This window comes from Scylla paramamosain, chromosome 15 (assembly GCF_035594125.1).
Source record: "Scylla paramamosain isolate STU-SP2022 chromosome 15, ASM3559412v1, whole genome shotgun sequence".
NCBI lineage: Eukaryota > Metazoa > Arthropoda > Malacostraca > Decapoda > Portunidae > Scylla > Scylla paramamosain.
The window spans coordinates 22,571,104-22,590,400 of record NC_087165.1 but is presented as its reverse complement, the minus strand read 5'-3'; the positions used below and the strand labels follow the sequence as shown (position 1 = coordinate 22,590,400).

The 19,297-nt window shown below is 38.6% G+C and overlaps 1 protein-coding gene across 2 annotated transcripts; it reads right to left on the bottom strand.

Moving 5' to 3' along the window:
* Positions 1–1,942: 1,942 nt before the first annotated feature.
* Positions 1,943–13,928, bottom strand: LOC135107682 (uncharacterized). Of its 2 annotated transcripts, none has more exons than XM_064017814.1 (2): positions 13,623–13,928; positions 1,943–9,950 (listed from the first exon to the last, which is right to left on the bottom strand). In XM_064017814.1, exon 2 carries the CDS (start codon positions 9,831–9,833, stop codon positions 6,063–6,065), a length of 3,771 nt encoding a protein of 1,256 aa, XP_063873884.1. In that variant the 5' UTR covers positions 9,834–9,950; positions 13,623–13,928; the 3' UTR covers positions 1,943–6,062. The 2 variants fall into 2 exon arrangements, with proteins under 2 accessions (XP_063873884.1, XP_063873886.1); XM_064017816.1 differs by having other exon boundaries at positions 13,839–13,924.
* Positions 13,929–19,297: the final 5,369 nt, after the last annotated feature.

The following is a 19,297-nucleotide window of genomic DNA, read 5'->3' as shown; positions in this document are numbered from 1 at the left end:
CTTCACCTGTCTGAACTCTTGTGTCCACTGTAACTGTTAATTCCAAATACTTGAAGCAATCCACCTCTTCCAGCTCTATTTTATATTGCATCCATCCTTTCCCCACCTATCTCTCTCTTAAACATTTCATTACTTTACTTTTACCAACATTCACTCCATCAGCTTCCTCTTCCTACAAACATGCCCAAACTCCTCCAGCAGTCTTTTTAACTTCCTCCCTGAGCCAACTACCAAGATTGTTTCACCAGCAAATAGTAGCCAATTCAGATCCCACACCCTTTTCTCCTCACTGATCAAAGTCAAGCATCTGTTTGGAATCCTTATATTTACTTCCTTTGCTGTACTACATCATCCATATATAAGTTGAACAATCACAGTGACATTACATACACAATCCTGATGCAAACCTACTCTTGACTTTTTTGGAAAGAATTTATACCATCAACAAGTCTCACACATGCCCTACTATTCATTTAGAAGCTCTTCATTCCTTCCAACAACATGCCTCCAGCTTATACTTTCAGAACATATCATAGCCCTTTCTCATCAGTTCTATCACATACTTTCTCCTAGTCCATGAATGCTAAAAGGACTTCTTTTCCTTTTACCTGAGGAACTTTTCACACAATTGTCTTACTGTAAAAATCTGGTCAAAACAATATCTTCCTTTTCTAAGACCTCCCTGTTCCTTTTGGATGGCATTTTATGTTGCTTTTCTGATTCTCCTTATCATATCATAACCTACCATACATTTTCTACTACACTCAACAAAATGATGTCTCTATAGTTTGAGCATTCTGTCTATCCTCTTTTTCTTTATATAAGGGCACTACACATGCATTTGTCCAATCTTCTGACACCTCACCAGCAACAATACACATATTTAATAGCCTTACCAACCACAATTTAGCTCTTCCCACCACACATTACTCTACAGCACATCCATACAAACCTGCAGCTTTCACTTTCTTCACAGCATCTTATATTTCCTCCCCCTTGATTGGTACAATATACTGTTTAACTCTCCTAATGCAATGACTTTTAATTTCTCCATCAACTCCAGCAATTACTACTCCATCTTCCTCCTCCATATTTAACAATCTTTAACAATATTCCATCCATCTTTTCCACACTGCATCATTCTCACTCATCACCTGCTTTCAGTCTATTCTTTTCCAGATGTTTCTTTCCCTGTCCTCTTCACTCTTCAAAACATTTTTTTGTTCGCCTGGATGTTTTCTGTCAACTTACCAGCCCACCTCTCATCTGCCCTCATATTTGCATCTTACACTACCCACCTTGCTTGCTTCCTCTTCTCTCTGTATTTATTGTACAACTCCCGATCCTTCTTTTGCAGCCACATGCCACATGTCACATCACACACTGACCTCTTACCCTTAACTCTCTCTGTCCTTGTGACTCTCATTAGCTATAAACACAGTTCTCTAGCTCTTCATATCCCTCTATTCTTGTACACAGCTTTTTCAACCTATACCTCTTCCTCCTCCTTTCTCCTTTTTGCTTGCAAGTCCTTATAATAACTTTTTTTTATCTTTTCCTCTTTCTCTTCCCTTCTCTTTCCAATGTTGTGTGCACGAAAGTACAGACACTTCAACCAACTTCATGTTGCAATGTATACATACTGCAATATCTATTTCTGTCTGCATTTTATATTGATACATTTTGGGGTTTTGGGGCACTGGAAGGGATTAGTAAACATATGTTTTCATAGTAACAACTTTATCATGTATATGTTATACAATATATGCTGATAAGCACTGCATCCTCAGTAACATGAAGATGTATATTTTGTAATGTCTTGTGCTTCTAAAATACTAAAATGTAAAAGGTTAAGCCTGTGAGAGAGAGAGAGAGAGAGAGAGAGAGAGAGAGAGAGAGAGAGAGAGAGAGAGAGAGAGAGAGAGAGAGAGAGAGAGAGAGAGAGAGAGAGAGAGAGAGAGAGAGAGAGAGAGAGAGAGAGAGAGAGAGAGAGAGAGAGAGAGAGAGAGAGAGAGAAAGCAGTTATGTAATACAAATAAAGTATATCAATGAGCAAATAACATCTCACCTTCACTGACTTCACTTATATGAACTATCAAGGCACATATTGCAGGTACAACATTCTATAAAGAAATACATAGCGGAGTTGTTTAATTTTTCTCACACTCTGAACTTCTTTCTTGAATGCTACTCAGTATTTGTGGGTAAAGGCACATTAATAAGTATACCACTGAAACAGCACTGTACTCTGTCGTGAACTGACACAGTGAAGGCTGCCATTCACTCCCACACTGACTGGCCAGCCTTATCTTACTCAAGGAAGAGAATCAAGGCACCTACAACTGGCTTGGGGTGAAAAGCAAACTGTACATCACAGATTACTTTCACGTAAAAGATGGTGACACATGGACATTAAGTAGTGGTACAAGTGTCACGTGGCATACTCGTATACAAAGTAAGCAGAACAGTAGTATATAAAATGGAAAAGGAATATAGTTGCAGTTCTATATTACTGTCTCATTGAAGACCCTCCATATATTGATGTCTTTGATTTTCATGCATGAACATTATGCTGCATTCAAAGCAGTTATCCTTAGGCACAGAAATAGGAAGCTACATCTACTACATCTACAAGCTTCTACTTCAAATTTCACATTACTGACTACGCATCTTTCTATCTATCTCTGATGCTTTGCTGCCTCTAGTAGTGTCCCTTGAAGGGGTGGACATGGTAAAAGACCCTCTTTACACTTCTCCCTACCCAGATATTCTCTTGCTTGTTTGTGAAAGCACTTCACCTCTATTAATACCTTTTTCACACATTTATTTCTTACAACTTATCTCCTATTAGCACCTTTAATTTCATTTACATACACCTTTATAAAGTTCTCAATCTTCATTGCTTTTATGAGGTCAAACCATCTCTTCTCACCCATTCCACTGCTTCACCCTTCATTCCATTTGCCTAAGTGCTTATAGTACATTCCTCATACATGCTTTCATTGCTCTTCTCACCAATCCACAAGCACTGTCTCAGGTAACTAATTTCCACAGTATACACTTGAATGGTGTGTTCTAATTCTGGTCAGTCTCTTAACTCAAAACACCAACTTGATATAGATGAACTACAAGTGAAGTTACATACACAGGACAGCCACAGAAAACACCATTTAATTTTTTTACACAAAATTAAGAGGTTGGAATTAAGAGAAAGGAGGAAGGAGAATGGAGTTAGGGCCTGTTCACACAAAGCGACTGCAACTGTGGCAACCACCACACATTTAATGTTGCAATTATTCACACAGTGTGTTTTGCACCGCAGCATAACCACACAGTTGATCCAATTTTTTTCCCCCCATGTGAGTGATCTGACATGTGGCATGTAGTGCCAGTGTGGATAAGGAGCAGACAGCAAGTGTTTGGCTGTTGCATTGCTGCTTTAAATGGCACAAACAACGATAATGATGACATTGGGTTTACTTATGGCATGTTTACAACTTTGTATCCCTCTTTGACAGAGCATGACAACAGTTTTTAAAATGATTGAGAATGTCAGTGAAATCATTTGACAATTTGCTTGATCTAATTAATGAAGGAGGACATCCTGCATCTTTATCCAACACCATGATGAGGGATTCCATCTGCCCAGAAAAAGAAACTTGTAGGTTGCCATGGTAATGTGCAGTCTCTTCCCTCATTGGGTGGTATACAACCAATGATGCTGTCCCCTGCCTTCAAAACATATGGTCCACCGTCCTGTGTGAATGACGCCATTCACTTTTATGTATCTTGACATGCCCGCCAACTGCATGTGTGCGAGGGGGATCTGGCAACCACACATTTTCCAAACTGCAGCTGTCTGAATACTTCCATAGATTAATGCTGAAGATGCTACTGTGCACTTCTAAAAGTGCAATTGCAACTGCCTCATGTAAACAGGACCTTAAGGTGAAAGGGAATTGGAGTTATGGGCATGTTGAGTTAAGAGGAAAAGTTTACAAGAAAGAGCTTATAGTTGTGAGGAAGGAGCTTCAAGTTAAAAGGTGAGAATTGATCACAAGAATCAAATACAGTACATAGATACATATATATCAACTATATGTCTTTCTGAGTTTTTATTCATATTTTTTATAGAATAAAAGAAAGGGTTATCTGGTAACAAAAAGTATTATCATGTAATATGAAATGTATGTGTATATAACAAAAATTATTCAATTCATATAAAGTTTCAGATTAGAACAGAAAGAGAGATCAAAATATTTAACACAGAAAATGTGCATAAAACAAAAACTAATTCAGTTAAAAAAAGTTTCAGCTTAAAATGGTAGAGCTTAAAATATCAATAAAAAAATATCAAGGTACCTATCTATATTCTCATGGATTTCACTCTTAATTCATTAAATAATAATAGCGTCTGAATTTATAAGCTTTTTCCTTAAATAACTGAGGCAATTAACTAAACCAGCACCTCACCAACACCCAACAACCACATATGGTCAACACTGCTGCAAAAAGAAAAGCTTATACTATGTAATTTGAACTGACATTTCTGATAATTTTCCTACTGTGTAAAACAAGAACGTTGGTCTATTTGTAAAAGATTCATTGCTATTACAGTTTCAGTAGGAAATTTCACCAATATTATTGCTCTTATTGATTGGACTTGTATACTAAAATCATAAATCTTCTGATGAGGTCTATGATCTATTTCATAATGAATTTAATAAATTACTATCTAAAAATATTTCCTCATTGAAAAGGTTAGTTTAAATAGAATGAATGGAGTTAGCCCATACATCATATTAGCTCTAAAAATCAGTATAAAAGAAAAATAGAAAAGATACATTTGCAAAAATATATGTCCATAAACTTTAGGGCATAGTAACAAACAATATAAAAATAAATAACATCTACTTTACAAACATCATAAAATACATATAAATCATTTACTGAAAACTATGTGCAGCATATTAAAAAAAAAGAGTAAAAGACAGCAGATGATAATAAACCCTCTTTTTGGGTAGAAAAGGTAGTTTAAATGAATGGACTATATATGTATAACTGAATGTGCCTTACATGGATATACCTATAAAACTTAAACAATTATTGCCCCATTTCTATTTAATTATCACAATTAGGAAAATACATTTTTCAAAAACTCATTTCCTCTCATCTTTTAAATGAACACTGGCATTATATCAGCAATACTAATGTTTGTCAACAATGTGTACACATGTTTGGAGAAAATTAAGTCTTACAGAAAAATTTATATACTCATCAAAAATTCTTGACACCTTATATCACAAAATTTTACTTCACACATTAGAAAACTTAGGAATTAGAGGTGTATCACTGAAATTATTTTACAGGTATTTCACTTGGTCAAAACAATGTATTTAGTAATCAGAATTGCTCTCTGTTTAAATTTACATCTAAAGGAGAGTCACAAGGTTCAACTAAAAGTAATATTCAAGAGAGAGAGAGAGAGAGAGAGAGAGAGAGAGAGAGAGAGAGAGAGAGAGAGAGAGAGAGAGAGAGAGAGAGAGAGAGAGAGAGAGAGAGAGAGAGAGAGAGAGAGAGAGAGAGAGAGAGAGAGAGAGAGAGAGAGAGAGAGAGAGAGAGAGAGAGAGAGAGAGAGAGAGAGAGAGAGAGAGAGAGAGAGAGAGAGAGAGAGAGAGAGAGAGAGAGAGAGAGAGAGAGAGAGAGAGAGAGAGAGAGAGTAGTGGGAAGGACAATCTGGGGGCAGTGTTGGGAGGAATACATGAAAGATGAACATAGATATCAATTATAAATGCAAAAAAACAGGACTCATATTGCATCCAACCAAGGTAAAAATAATATCAAATGAAATAATTTCCACAACAACATGCCATTCAATAATACAGACAATTTCTACTGTTAGCAACAATATGAAGCAAATAAATATGAAACTGTAGTGAAGGGGTACCATCAACTTATTTTTACCACCTTCATAAAAAAAAAAAAAAAAAAACCCTAAACTTAATATAAATCTATAACAATATTCATAATATAACAAAACTGTTGCTATGGTACTGAAAGGATTAAACATGAATAACTATTTCTGTTGGCATCAGAAAGAAGTCTTTGATGAGCTCTGCTTTTAGTGTGCTTGCTCCTTCTTCTATAAGCTTCAAACATTTGGGGTCAGTAGGACTGCAAATCACCTTGTTCACTTTCTTGTCCATGGTTAAGAAGCACATGAGCAACTTCCACCACACCAATGGGAAGACTTCAGGACACAGGGAGAGGTAGAGTGGGGTGTTAAAGGTCCAGGACATGATTACCTCAGAGATGCAAAGTGGTTTCCAAGGTGCAAGGAAAAACCTGACATGCTTATATTTTTCATCTTCTATTAACTTGGTCAATTTTGAGATGTTGCTCACTTTATCAACATCCACTAAAACTTTTATTTTGCATGATTCAGATAGCAAAAAGTTCAGTATGGGCAGAATTTGTGGCAAATCATTCACATTACTAAGCACTGTCACTTCCTTCTGGGCAACTAAAGATGTGTTATTCAACACCCAAAGAGTGCTCTTAGGGTCATAATTATGAAAAATGGCCAGCTTCTCATTCATAAACATTTTTCTTACCATATCTTTTACTTGTTTATTTTCCTGTATCATATGTTCAAACATCTTCTCCAGTGAAATGAAAGCCCATGGTTCTTTTATTGACATTATTTCTGTTATCTCTTCTAGTCTCTCTGTTAATCCATCACAGATAATAAGGAGCCCACAAATGAATTCTATAACTGGAATCAACCTTTGCAACTTTTTCTTATATTTTTCATTTACTTCTCCTGAGAGTTCAAGAATACTCTTGAGAGATGTAGCTTTGTTTTGACTAATCTCATAAACTATGTATTCAGCAGCAAAATACTCCTGCTGGCTGGTAAATGTAAAAGTCCATATTTTTTTTTCATCAGTAACCAGACTCTCATGGATCTCACAGTAAAGGAGACTGGACATAAGGTGGTTGTAGCCCTCGGAACCCAGTTCTAGGTGTCTTGCTTTCATGTACAAGGACATCTGGTCTGGCTCATTAAGATAATGCCTTTTTTTCTTGAGATTGTTCCAAGCTATCTCTCCCAGCTTTATCACCCAATCACGGAACAGGAAAAAGTCATCCTTGAGAAGCTGTTTAGAGACTCTTTTAATGATCAAGTTTATCAATTTGTAGTATAATTGTGTTAATGTTCTTATCTCTTTTGCATTTGCAGGTTCATTAATCCAGAGGAGAGCCAGAAGAGAAAAAGTAAGGGGCATAATTATTAAAGTATTCAAATTTTCTTTCATTTCATCAAGGTATCTCAGAAATTTGTTGCAATCTTCAGTATCCTGTTTCATGGCAATGAAGAATTTCTTGACATACTGCTTACGCATCTCTTCTGTCATTTCTTCAATCCTTAAGACTTTGTAATTGAAGGTCACGGTCTGCACCTTATCTATGAGTTTGGCAGCCCACTGAGTCTTGGTGGTGATTATCATCTTACTGTCAGGCAGGGAGGTAAGAATCTCATCAATGAGGCCCTTTGCCTCCTCTCCAGCTTCATCATAGCCATCTATCACAAAGAGAACTTGGGGCTCCTGTAGGAGAGGAACTATATCCTCATTTTTAGTTTTTCCTAATGATTTAGGAAGTTTACCCTTCAGATATGCAGAAAGGCTTTTAATTGTGACATATCTACAAGGTATGTAGAATAGCAGATCCACACCCTTTAGAGAGGATGCCGCAATATCCTGAGACCAAAGATGAAATAGATACTTGCAAATGGATGTCTTTCCATCTCCAGGTCTTCCAGGAATTATAAAAACTCTGAATGAACCAAGTGTACTAGTATGACAGAATAAGATATCCTCCACCTTGTATGTGCCCCTAACTCCAGCATTTACATCATCCTTATCCTCCAACTGACGTTCCATAAACAATGCCTCAATGGTGAGGGCCTTGTGGCGGGAGTCAGTGCTGCCAGTGATGGGGGACATGTTCTGCATATCCTCCCCATACAGGTGCAGCTGCTTCAGCTCCTTCTGGGCAGTTAAAATCACTTTATCTCTCATTTCACTCACCTCTTTCCACTCGTTATTGAGGGACAGATCGTATGTAATTTGAGAAATCTTCTGCATTTCACTGTCCATTTCATTTTGATGTTTTTGAAGCTCTGCCATTATATCACATTCATGATCTTTCAAGAATGTTTTAGTTTTTTCCAGAATTGTATGCAAGGCATTTCTGACAGTATTTAATATTATATTCAAATCTTCAGTTTTGATGCAGGTCACTTCATGAGCAAATTTATTTCTCTCTTTCCTGACGACAGTGATGTTATATTCTATTGTATCCTTATTGTTACTATTGATGGACCAGGCACTCTCTTCTTTTGACAACAATAGACAACCATATCTAAGTAGCTTACAGAGGAAGGTTATGTCTTTCTTGGACAATTCTGTATCTATGGCAGCAGGATCATCATTCAATTTATTTATAAGGCTCTTTTCATCTCCTGTGAAATTATTCTTGAAAATAGATTTGTTCTTCTGGGTGTTTTCAAGATTTCCCTTGAGTGCTTTAAAGACATGAGCCAGGGTCTGAGAAATCAAACCTCCTGGACGCACCACCCTGAACAGTACACAAATATTAACTTCTTCAATACTCAGCTCACCTTTTTTGGCACTGGGACAAGTCAGTACAGGCAAGGGAGTGGTGACAGAGGCTGATGACTCTTCAGGCGAGTCAGACTTCTTGGGTGAAGAGTCTGGAAGTTCAAATGGCTTTTGAATGTGCTCCACTACAAATGTTTCCCTGGCCAGTTTTCCAATGACCTGTTTCATTTCTTTACCTGTCTTTGTACATAAATTATGAAATGCAGTCTCAAGCATTCCATAAAGTTTGTAGCATCTGTCACTATATTCTTCTTCATTCCTTAGAGGAGTTTTGTATTCTTCTTTAAGATTATGCAAAATTTCTAGCAGTTCTTCTCTTTTGGTAGTCCTCCGCTTCTCATAGTTAAAGCATACACGTTTTACCACCTGATACAATATCTTGATAGGCATCTTCTCTGGGGGTGGATTTCCCTCAAGAAACTTTCGTTCATTTGAAAAACCAGTTCGAGGAACCAGGTTCATCTTATTGTTGTTCAAAAAGTTACAAAGTGACATCCCATGCAGACGGTTTAAGTGATTATACACCATGACAAGCATCTGGTGCAATAAATGTTCACTGAGGATAATATACTTATGTTGGGAATGGGAATAATTACTGTAAGAATCTAACTTTTTTCCAATATGCTCCTTTAACTCCGATTTCAAAGATGCCTCATTTACATTTTTCTCCTCCTCAACTTTTCCAATAAGCAGTAAAAGAGCCTCCAAAATCTTGTCCATGTGATCATTTAGATTATCATCTGTCAGCGATGATGCAGCCCGCAAGATTTGATCATACTCATTCCAGCAGTAACCAATAAGGTATTCAAATGTATCCTTTTCTTCAGCAGACTGTTTATGTTTAGCAGGAGACCATCTTTCATGTTTATGTTCCTTAAGGCCACAACATGTTTTCAAAAACTTAAAACTTAGCTTTGCATCAAATTTCTCAAAAGCCTTGGACTGAATGAATTGGTTTTCATTAGGATTGAAAAACCTTACAATGTATTTGGGAGCCTTTCCAGCCTTACAATACTCCTCAATGGTTCCGTCTCCCAACCTTGACAAATGGCTGCAAGTGACAGAAAAGACACGTTCAACTAAGCCTCGAATAGTTAGTGAGCGATTGAATGTTGCTGCCTCTGGGTGTGACACAGCACGAGCCATGATTTGGGGTTGCTTGCAGGAACTGTGATTCGTCACAGTGCAGACAGGCAGAGGTGGAATCTGAAGGTCCACTGGTAAGTCTCAGAGTCTCTTCCTCAAGTTGTGTCAAGCCAACATCTGTCATGAAAGGCAAACTTAGGCTTAATGGATAAAGCAGAATTAAAACATGTTTCTCATTTCAACCTAAATATAAGAAAACATTTAAATGAAACAGAAACTGAGATGAAACCCTCATTTATAGAATCAGTCATAGGATGCACTAAACAGTGTCACACTTGCATGTCTGTGTTTAAAACATGTGCATGTGAATCTTATAGTTGAATGTGTAGTGAATGGATGGTGGTATGAAACACTAAGTGAGTAAACGTCTGACTTCTGATCTTTCTAAAATTTCTGACTGGGGCAGAGCAAACTTGGTATTGTTCAATGCCTCAAAAACTCAATTCCTCCATCTATCAACTCGACACATCCTTCCAGACAACTATCCCCTCTTCTTCAATGACACTCAACTGTCCCCCTCTTCTACACTGAACATCCTTGGTCTGTCCTTTACTTATAATCTGAACTGGAAACTTCACATCTCATCTCTAGCTAAAACAGCTTCTCTGAAGTTAGGTGTTCTGAGATGTCTCCGCCAGTTTTTCTCACCCCCCCAGCTGCTAACTCTGTACAAGGGCCTTATCCGTCCATGTATGGAGTATGCTTCACATGTCTGGGGGGGGTGGAATCGAAAGCTTTTCGGCTCATCAACTCCTCTCCTCTAACTGACTGTCTTCAGCCTCTCTCTCACCGCCGCAATGTTGCATATCTAGCTGTCTTCTACCGCTATTTTCATGCTAACTGCTCTTCTGATCTTGCTAACTGCATGCCTCCCCTCCTTCCGCGGCCTCGCTGCACAAGACTTTCTTCTTTCTCTCACCCCTATTCTGTCCACCTCTCTAACGCAAGAGTTAACCAGTATTCTCAATCATTCATCCCTTTCTCTGGTAAACTCTGGAACTCCCTGCCTGCTTCTGTATTTCCACCTTCCTATGACTTAAATTCCTTCAAGAGGGAGGTTTCAAGACACTTATCCATCAAATTTTGACCACTGCTTTGACCCTTTTATGGGACTGGCATTTCAGTGGGCATTTTTTTATTAGATTTTTGTTGCCCTTGGTCAGTGTCCTTCCTACATAAAAAAAACAAAAAAAAAAACACAGAGTATCTCATGGAAAGGAGGAAATATTGTGGGGCATTAGCTGAAGTATGGCCGCAGGCAACATTAGTTTTTTTTGTGTTGGCATGTGTGCTTCTGTTGCTTTGAGAGACCTCACTGGTGTTGCGTGAGAGTGAGGAAAATAAAATAGTGAATCTGAGGGAGATGCAAGACTTGTATCCCAATGGGTGTGTGTGTGGCACATGTGGTGGGGTGTGTGGCTTGCCAGGGTGGGTGAATCATGGGATGGGGTCAAGGTTCTTTCATTGTCATTATAATTTTCTTGCCATATAATTTAGTGTTATATTTTGTATTATTATTGTACTGACATTACTTTGATTTTATGTGGCTGTCATGTTTTGTAGTGTATAAGATTATGTATTAAAGGTGGAGTTACTGTGTTTCATGAGTGAGAATTTGGAGGTATATGGAAGAGATTATAAATGGTGAAACTGTGACAAGTGGCAGTACTTTGGAGAGCGTGAATGCCTGTATTTCTAGGCTTATGCTGAAAAAAATTTTCTTTGAGTTATTGTGTTGAGATTAAGAGTGTAAAGTGTTAAGGAGTCTGTGTTTTGTTTGTGTACTTGCATGTAGTACCTGTAATAAATAGATCAAGCTGTTCTAGCATTCCTGTCCTTGTTCAGCAACAGAGTAAGGTAATCAGTTGTTACAAGCCCAACAATTATGGTAACTGTTTCTCATGTTTGTTCTATATTAGATTATGCATCATGCCTACAGAACAACAACACTGCACTAATGGTGTTGAGGGTTTGGAACATATGGAATACTCAGAGAAACTGAAATTGCTTAATCTTTTCTCTATTTATTGTAATTTGGTTCACAATGATCTTATAAAACATTGAAAAATTTTTCATAATAACAGTACACTAGAGCCAAGCAACATTTTTCCCTGACCACTTCATGAAGGTAAACAAGGGGACACCAGTATAAAATTGCTCATACAAGAACCCAGTTAGAGTGTAGGAAAAGGTTTTTCATTAACAGACATATTATGCTATGCTTGTTTCCATCTCTAATTTTAGTAGGTATGTTTAAAAGAGCTCTCTCAGATTTTCTTGGGGGAAGAACTACACAAATATTTCTAACTTGCTGCATGTGATGCACTATCCAGCTTGTAGTATTGTTAGTTTCTTAAGTAATTTTTGTTTACAAGAGCAGGCACACCAGCAGAGTGCAGCTTCCCTGCCTTTGCTTGTAGTGGTAAGGGCTAGGGAGCCCACCAGGTAAGAAGACCAGGTAAGAAGAGGACATACTGAGCATAGTGAGGTCCTGTCAGATATCAACACACTTTCAGGTATCAGTCTTGGGGACTAACTTAATTCATCAAAATGTACAGCTTTAAGATTAGCTAGAAATAATGTTTTTTTGAGCTGGACTGGGCCATGATGCTGATTACCACACCAATAATGTGTCTCCCATTTTGAACCTGTTATGGACTTGGGTGTGTGCACTGGTAATAAACTAAAATTTCATCAACAGATATCCAATACAGTACATAAAGCAGGAGGAATAGCAACCAGTATTCTTAAATCTACAACTAATTGTGATTGTTCCCTCATGGTTCCTCTTTTTACCACTCATATAGGTCCATTATTGGAACATGCATCTTCTGTATGGAATTTGGGGTATGTAGGGGATATCAAACAGTTGGAGTCAGTTCAGAGATGGACAAGATAAATACGCGAGATGGAGGACTTAGACTACTCTGAGACTTAGAAACTCTCAACCTGTACACAGTCAAGGGGAGGGGAGGGGGAGCAGGGGGGGACTCCAAAGACAAAACTTACCACTTTTGAGGAAATTTCAGTAAATCTGCAGTTTCTGTCAATATCCCCAATCTCTCTCTTTTCTCCCCCAAAGCAAGCTTGGGGGGCTTGTGGGGAATCTTTTTTTTTGGGGGGGGTTGGGGATGCAGAAAGTGAGATTTCATGATGGGCAAAGCCAAATTAGGCCAAATTTGGAAATTCATGAAAAGTCTATGGGTGAGATGCCATGTTTTGACAAGTGGGAAAATTTCTAGTCTAACCAAACTTTACTTTTTTTTACCTAACCTAATCAGGAGGACGAAGATCCCCCCCCATTGGAACCCCCCTTCCCTAAGGACAATAACCTAACTTAACGGGAGGAGGAGCTTTGCCCCCTATCACATATATATATATATATATATATATATATATATATATATATATATATATATATATATATATATATATATATATATATATATATATATATATATATATATATATATATATATATTAAAAACAACAATGGCCCTAATACTGATCCCTGTGGCACCCCACTAATTACATGACCCCACTCGGATTTAAGCCATTTATTACAATTTCCTGTCGCCTGTCGGTTAGCCATGAACTTAAGGAGATACCTTTTTAATCCTTCTCCACTCCCTTATGCCTCCTATTTAATCCATCCTGTCTATCACCCACTGTTAATGTCACAGTCACTGATCCATACATATGCCTGTTTGTGGAAGTATCCTTAATTATTATCAACGGAGAAAAGTTTTTTTTTTTTTTTTTTTTTTACACAGCAGCACTTGTTCTTACTTGAGTCGAGGGAAAAGTGAGGAAGCCTTCAAGGTGGTGCAGAACTGCGCTGTGCTGGGTGAGGCTGTAGCATGGGTCTGGGTGTGGTATGCCGAAGATAACACACAAACAACCTATGACTAATACAGAGTCCTTGCTATGACCCTTGGTAGTGGCACTGTATGTACTGAATGGTACAACTACATCATCCGCCAACAGTTGTCCGCCCTCACTTACCAGAAATGAGGGTTCACCAGTTACCAATACCAGAATGCAGCAGTTACGATTCTCTCTAGTCACTGACTGCCCTTCTTATCCTGATTCATGTCCTGTCACTCTTAAGTTTCCATGTCTCTATATTCTTATTTTTTTGTTCTAGCCCAATACCAACTCCAGGAAAAACAAAGAATCCATGACGAACATAAACATCCGAAGATTTATGAAAAGCATAATTATTCTTGTAATGTGAAGTGTCAAAGCATATATTTCTAAGACCATTTTATCACTGCGTTTCGATATTAGAGAAAAGTTAGAGATTACCAAGCAAGAGGTGTGTGGCATCTACTCTAGTAAGAGCAAGATAGTTGTGCAAAACGTTCTGTACTAAAAAAAAAAAAAAAATGTCGTGAATTTCCTCTCCCAGTTCGTCACGCACCACATTCCCAGTAGATCCCTCATAAAATTACAAGAATGAGGTGACCGTGTTGTTATCAAGAAAAAACCCTTGATTTCTATCAAGGAAACCCCTTTCTCGCCAAGCAGGGGCTCCTATATATATAGCTTGCGGAATGAGGCAATGAAATGCTTAATACCTTCATTTAAAAAATAGCAACATGGTCTGCCCACAGTCTTTAATCTACTACTTTCCTTCGATTTCCTTTCTTTTACTTCTTCTGTCCAAACTCTTCAATATTCTCAATCTTTCTACAAGCAAAGAAAAGAAGAAAGGCAATGCTCAGCGGAGTAACCCGAACCTGGGCGACAGTGAGTAGACATCCACTGGCTCGAAAAAAAAAAAAAAAAAAAAAAGGCAAGCTGTCTTGTCGTTAGGGATCGGTAGCGGGTTAGCTGGGATCAGCTTGCAAAAAAAAAAAAAAAAGTATAGGTATGTATGTATAAGCATGTATATATGTGCATAAATATGGGTGTACTCTAAGCAGTCTTGTAGATAGGTAGATAGGGACTGGTGGCGGGTTAGCTGGGCTCTGCTTGTATGTATGTATATATATATATATATATATATAATGCAACCTCCTACTGTTCTCCGAAACTGTGCCTCCGTGCTTGCACCTTGCCTAGTCAAACTCTTTCAGCTCTGTCTGTTAACATCTACCTTTCCTTCTTGCTGGAAGTTTGCCTACATTCAACCTGTTCCTAAAAAAGGTAACCGTTCTAATCCCTCAAACTACCGTCCTATTGCTTTAATTTCCTGCCTATCTAAAGTTTTTTAATCTATCCTCAACAGGAAGATTCTTAAACATCTATCACTTCACAATCTTCTTTCTGATCGCCAGTATGGGTTCCGTCAAGGCCGTTCTACTGGTGATCTTCTGGCTTTCCTTACTGAGTCTTGGTCATCCTCTTTTAGAGATTTTGGTGAAACTTTTAGTGTTACCTTGGACATATCAAAAGCTTTTGATAGAGTCTGGCACAAAGCTTTGATTTCCAAACTACCCTCCTACGGTTTCTATCCTTCTCTCTGTAACTTCATCTCAAGTTTCCTTTCTGACCGTTCTATTGCTGCTGTGGTAGACGGTCACTGTTCTTCTCCTAAATCTATTAACAGTGGTGTTCCTCAGGGTTCTGTCCTGTCACCCACTCTCTTATTATTCATTAATGATCTTCTAAACCAAACTTCTTGTCCTATCCACTCCTACGCTGATGATACCACCCTGCACTTTTCCACGTCTTTTCATAGACGTCCAACCCTTCAGGAGGTAAACATATCACGCAGGGAAGCCATAGAACGCTTGACTTCTGATCTTTCTAAAATTTCTGATTGGGGCAGAGCAAACTTGGTATTGTTCAATGCCTCAAAAAACTCAATTCCTCCATCTATCAACTCGACACATCCTTCCAGACAACTATCCATTTTTCTTCAATGACACTCAACTGTCCCCCTCTTCTACACTGAACATCCTCGGTCTGTCCTTTACTTATAATCTGAACTGGAAAATTCACATCTCATCTCTAGCTAAAACAGCTTCTATGAAGTTAGGTGTTCTGAGACGTCTTCGCTAGTTTTTCTCACCCCCCCAGCTGCTAACTCTGTACAAGGGCCTTATCCGTCCATGTATGGAGTATGCTTCACATGTCTGGGGGGGTTCCACTCATACTGCTCTTCTAGACAAGGTGGAATAAAAAGCTTTTCGTCTCATCAACTCCTCTCCTCTAACTGACTGTCTTCAGCCTCTCTCTCACCGCCGCAATGTTGCATATCTAGCTGTCTTCTACCGCTATTTTCATGCTAACTGCTCTTCTGATCTTGCTAACTGCATGCCTCCCCTCCTTCCGCGGCCTCGCTGCACAAGACTTTCTTCTTTCTCTCACCCCTATTCTGTCCATCTCTCTAACGCAAGAGTTAACCAGTATTCTCAATCATTCATCCCTTTCTCTGGTAAACTCTGGAACTCCCTGCCTGCTTCTGTACTTCCACCTTCCTATGACTTGAATTCCTTCAAGAGGGAGGTTTCAAGACACTTATTCATCAATTTTTGACCACTGCTTTGACCCTTTTATGGGACTGGCATTTCAGTGAGCATATTTTTTATTTTTTTTTATTGGATTTTTGTTGCCCTTGGCCAGTGTCCTTCCTACATAAAAAAAAAAAAAACCTGGGCAGGGTGTTTATGCCTAACACTAGACTATAATAACACTGGAATCCTGCAGCTTATATTACGTGTTTAACTCATCATAATACCCATGAGAGAGAGAGAGAGAGAGAGAGAGAGAGAGAGAGAGAGAGAGAGAGAGAGAGAGAGAGAGAGAGAGAGAGAGAGAGAGAGAATAAATCTGAAGATGCCATGTAGTGCGTGAATCTGAAGAGTTTTGGCTAATGGTTGGCTGAGTTGTAACGAAGTTATGACCTTTATCTAATCTTACTCCCTACAGTGCGACTCCCTAGTGCATTCCTCACAAGTTCTATCTCATATAGAATGTCACCAAGGGCAGGCAGACCTCTCTCGATTAGTTGAACATCACTATACTTTCTTAGGACGCCTCTCTTTGCCGAAAATTGAAGTGTTAGGCTGTCATCCTGCCGCCTAAAAGTAATTTTAGGCGCTTAGGAGTATCCATCACCACTCCTAGCAGCTAAAAGTCTTTTAGATTTTAAAAGTGATTATGTATTACCTTTAAGGTCACTAAAAGTACTTTTAGCCATAGCCAGTTAAAAATGTTTTTTGTATAAGTGCCCAGGAAACCTGCGCTAAAGGAATCCGTCAGAAAATGCTTGTTTCTGAGGCGCTTGCGAACTGAAGAAGACGCCTTTTTAAAAAGTGCGTTTCTGCCAATGAGGTGGGTGAGTCTCGTGTACCCTATAGCAGTAGTTAGTAACCCTTCGCTACCCACAGTAAAGAGAAGGATATGGTGTAATGTAAACTTTATTTTGAAAAGAAATTAAATGTGTTCTTCATGATCTTAACTAAGGTAGCAGGATAATGGACAAAAAATTAAATTTTGGCTGACTGGCCGGCTGTCTGTTTGCGTAGCAGTCCAGCCTCACCACCACTAGTCCAACATACGCGTTCGAAACAGGGACAGGTTGCCATTCCTGTCAGATGTGATCTGCCCTCTTATGAATCTACTTCTGGTCCTTTCGTGGTTATCTTCATGGAAATTCCTGCTGGTCGTCCTTGCCCACAAACACATCACTGGACCATTCTCAAACGATCACCTCTAGTACCTTTAATATGGTCTCAATTTTTTTCGTTCGACATTGTTTCCCGCAGCCTTATGATTTATCGTTTAACTTCTCAAGGGAACGAGAGAAGGTGCAGTGATTGGCGCCCAGTGCTACTCTGATTTGATTCAGCCAGAGGCTGCAAAGCACGTAAATAATTTCTAAGTGTGGCCACGAGGAGGTACAACAAGTGTTTGGGTAATGGTGAAATTATGCTGATAGGGTTGGCACATTCAACTTTCCTTCTCGCGGGCAAACAGAGGAGGCACTTAACACTTAACTCATGCTGTTACACACACACACACACACATACACACACACACACACACACACACACAGAGCAGCAGCAGCAGCAACAGCGGGAACATGGAAATTACAACAGATTTAAGGTTTGAGAATAATTTAATACGATATAGTACAAGATTATAATACTTAGCGGATGTGTGTTCCTTTTTTGTGGTGAAGGAAGCGGGCACACTTGTGAGGGTCGGTGCTGTCACAAGTAAAGAATCACATGGACGTGAGGAATATTTAATGCCTATGTGGATATCAACGTTAAGAATTTTTACGTGCAGGTCTCATGACTCGAGTAAAGTACGAGTACCACACTCACTTTCAGTGTGTTTAGCGTTTTCTTCCTTTGATCTTCTCAGACCTTGAAAGGAGATTATCAACCAATCAAGGGGGTTAACATAAGAAGAAAGCGCTAAAAGGTAATGGAAGTGAGTGCAGAGAGTTACTTGACATCTGACCATGACTGTATGTAGTACGTATATCTTAATCTTTCTAAATTACTTAATGTTTCATATCAGATTTGTCGGGTTGTTTAAAAATTCCTCCCGGATATTATACAAAATATTATGCTGTAAGATGGGGAATGACGAAGATGGCGGACATAATGATGCAATATGTATCTAGGAGAACTTTTTACTTATTCATTTTATTTATTTTTTTCTTTATGAGAGAGACAGTTGTGGGATGGTGCGACATTACCATCACCACCATCACCATCACCATCACCACTACCATCGCTACCAATACTGTTACCACCACTACCACCACCACGACCACCACCCTCATCACCATCACAATTACTATCCCCATCAATGTCACCATCATCACCACCATGATCACCACCACTATGAACAACTAATACTAATATTGTCACCATCACCACCACCACCTCTCATTCACAAGGACATAGCAGCACCAACCCTTCACACACACACACACACACACACACACACACACACACACACACACACACACACGGGTCCCAACATCTTGTGTATATTTGTAAGGCTGTAAAATCTATTGTCTATAAATGAACTACGGGACAAAGAATATGAACAGGGAGTCTGGAATACTGTTATTTGTGATTATTATTATTATTATTATTATTATTATTATTATTATTATTATTATTACGTATGATTGGCGTTGTCTCGGTTGGAACTTTTTACTTCAATTTCTTTTCACTAACTGGTTTCAGCTATCTGGCTTGGTCCGGTCTTGAATAACTACTACTACTACTACTACTACTACTACTACTACTACTACTACTACTAATACTAATACTACTACTACTTCTGTTACGAATGCTGCCAGTGCAAATATCATTACTATTACTACTACTACTATTACGACTGCTACAAATGCTGGTACCATATATCAAATGCTAGTCATGATTATCTCCGCTTCACAGCATCTAAAGCACTTATCTTCTTTTCTCAAATATGATACTGACTGATATGCGATGAGATGAGCATAAATCCGTACATAAACCATCTGCGAA

Coding starts and splice junctions, on each gene's coding strand:
- LOC135107682 (XM_064017814.1), bottom strand. CDS start 9,833: ATGGCTCGTGCTGTGTCACACCCAGAGGCAGCAACATTCAATCGCTCA.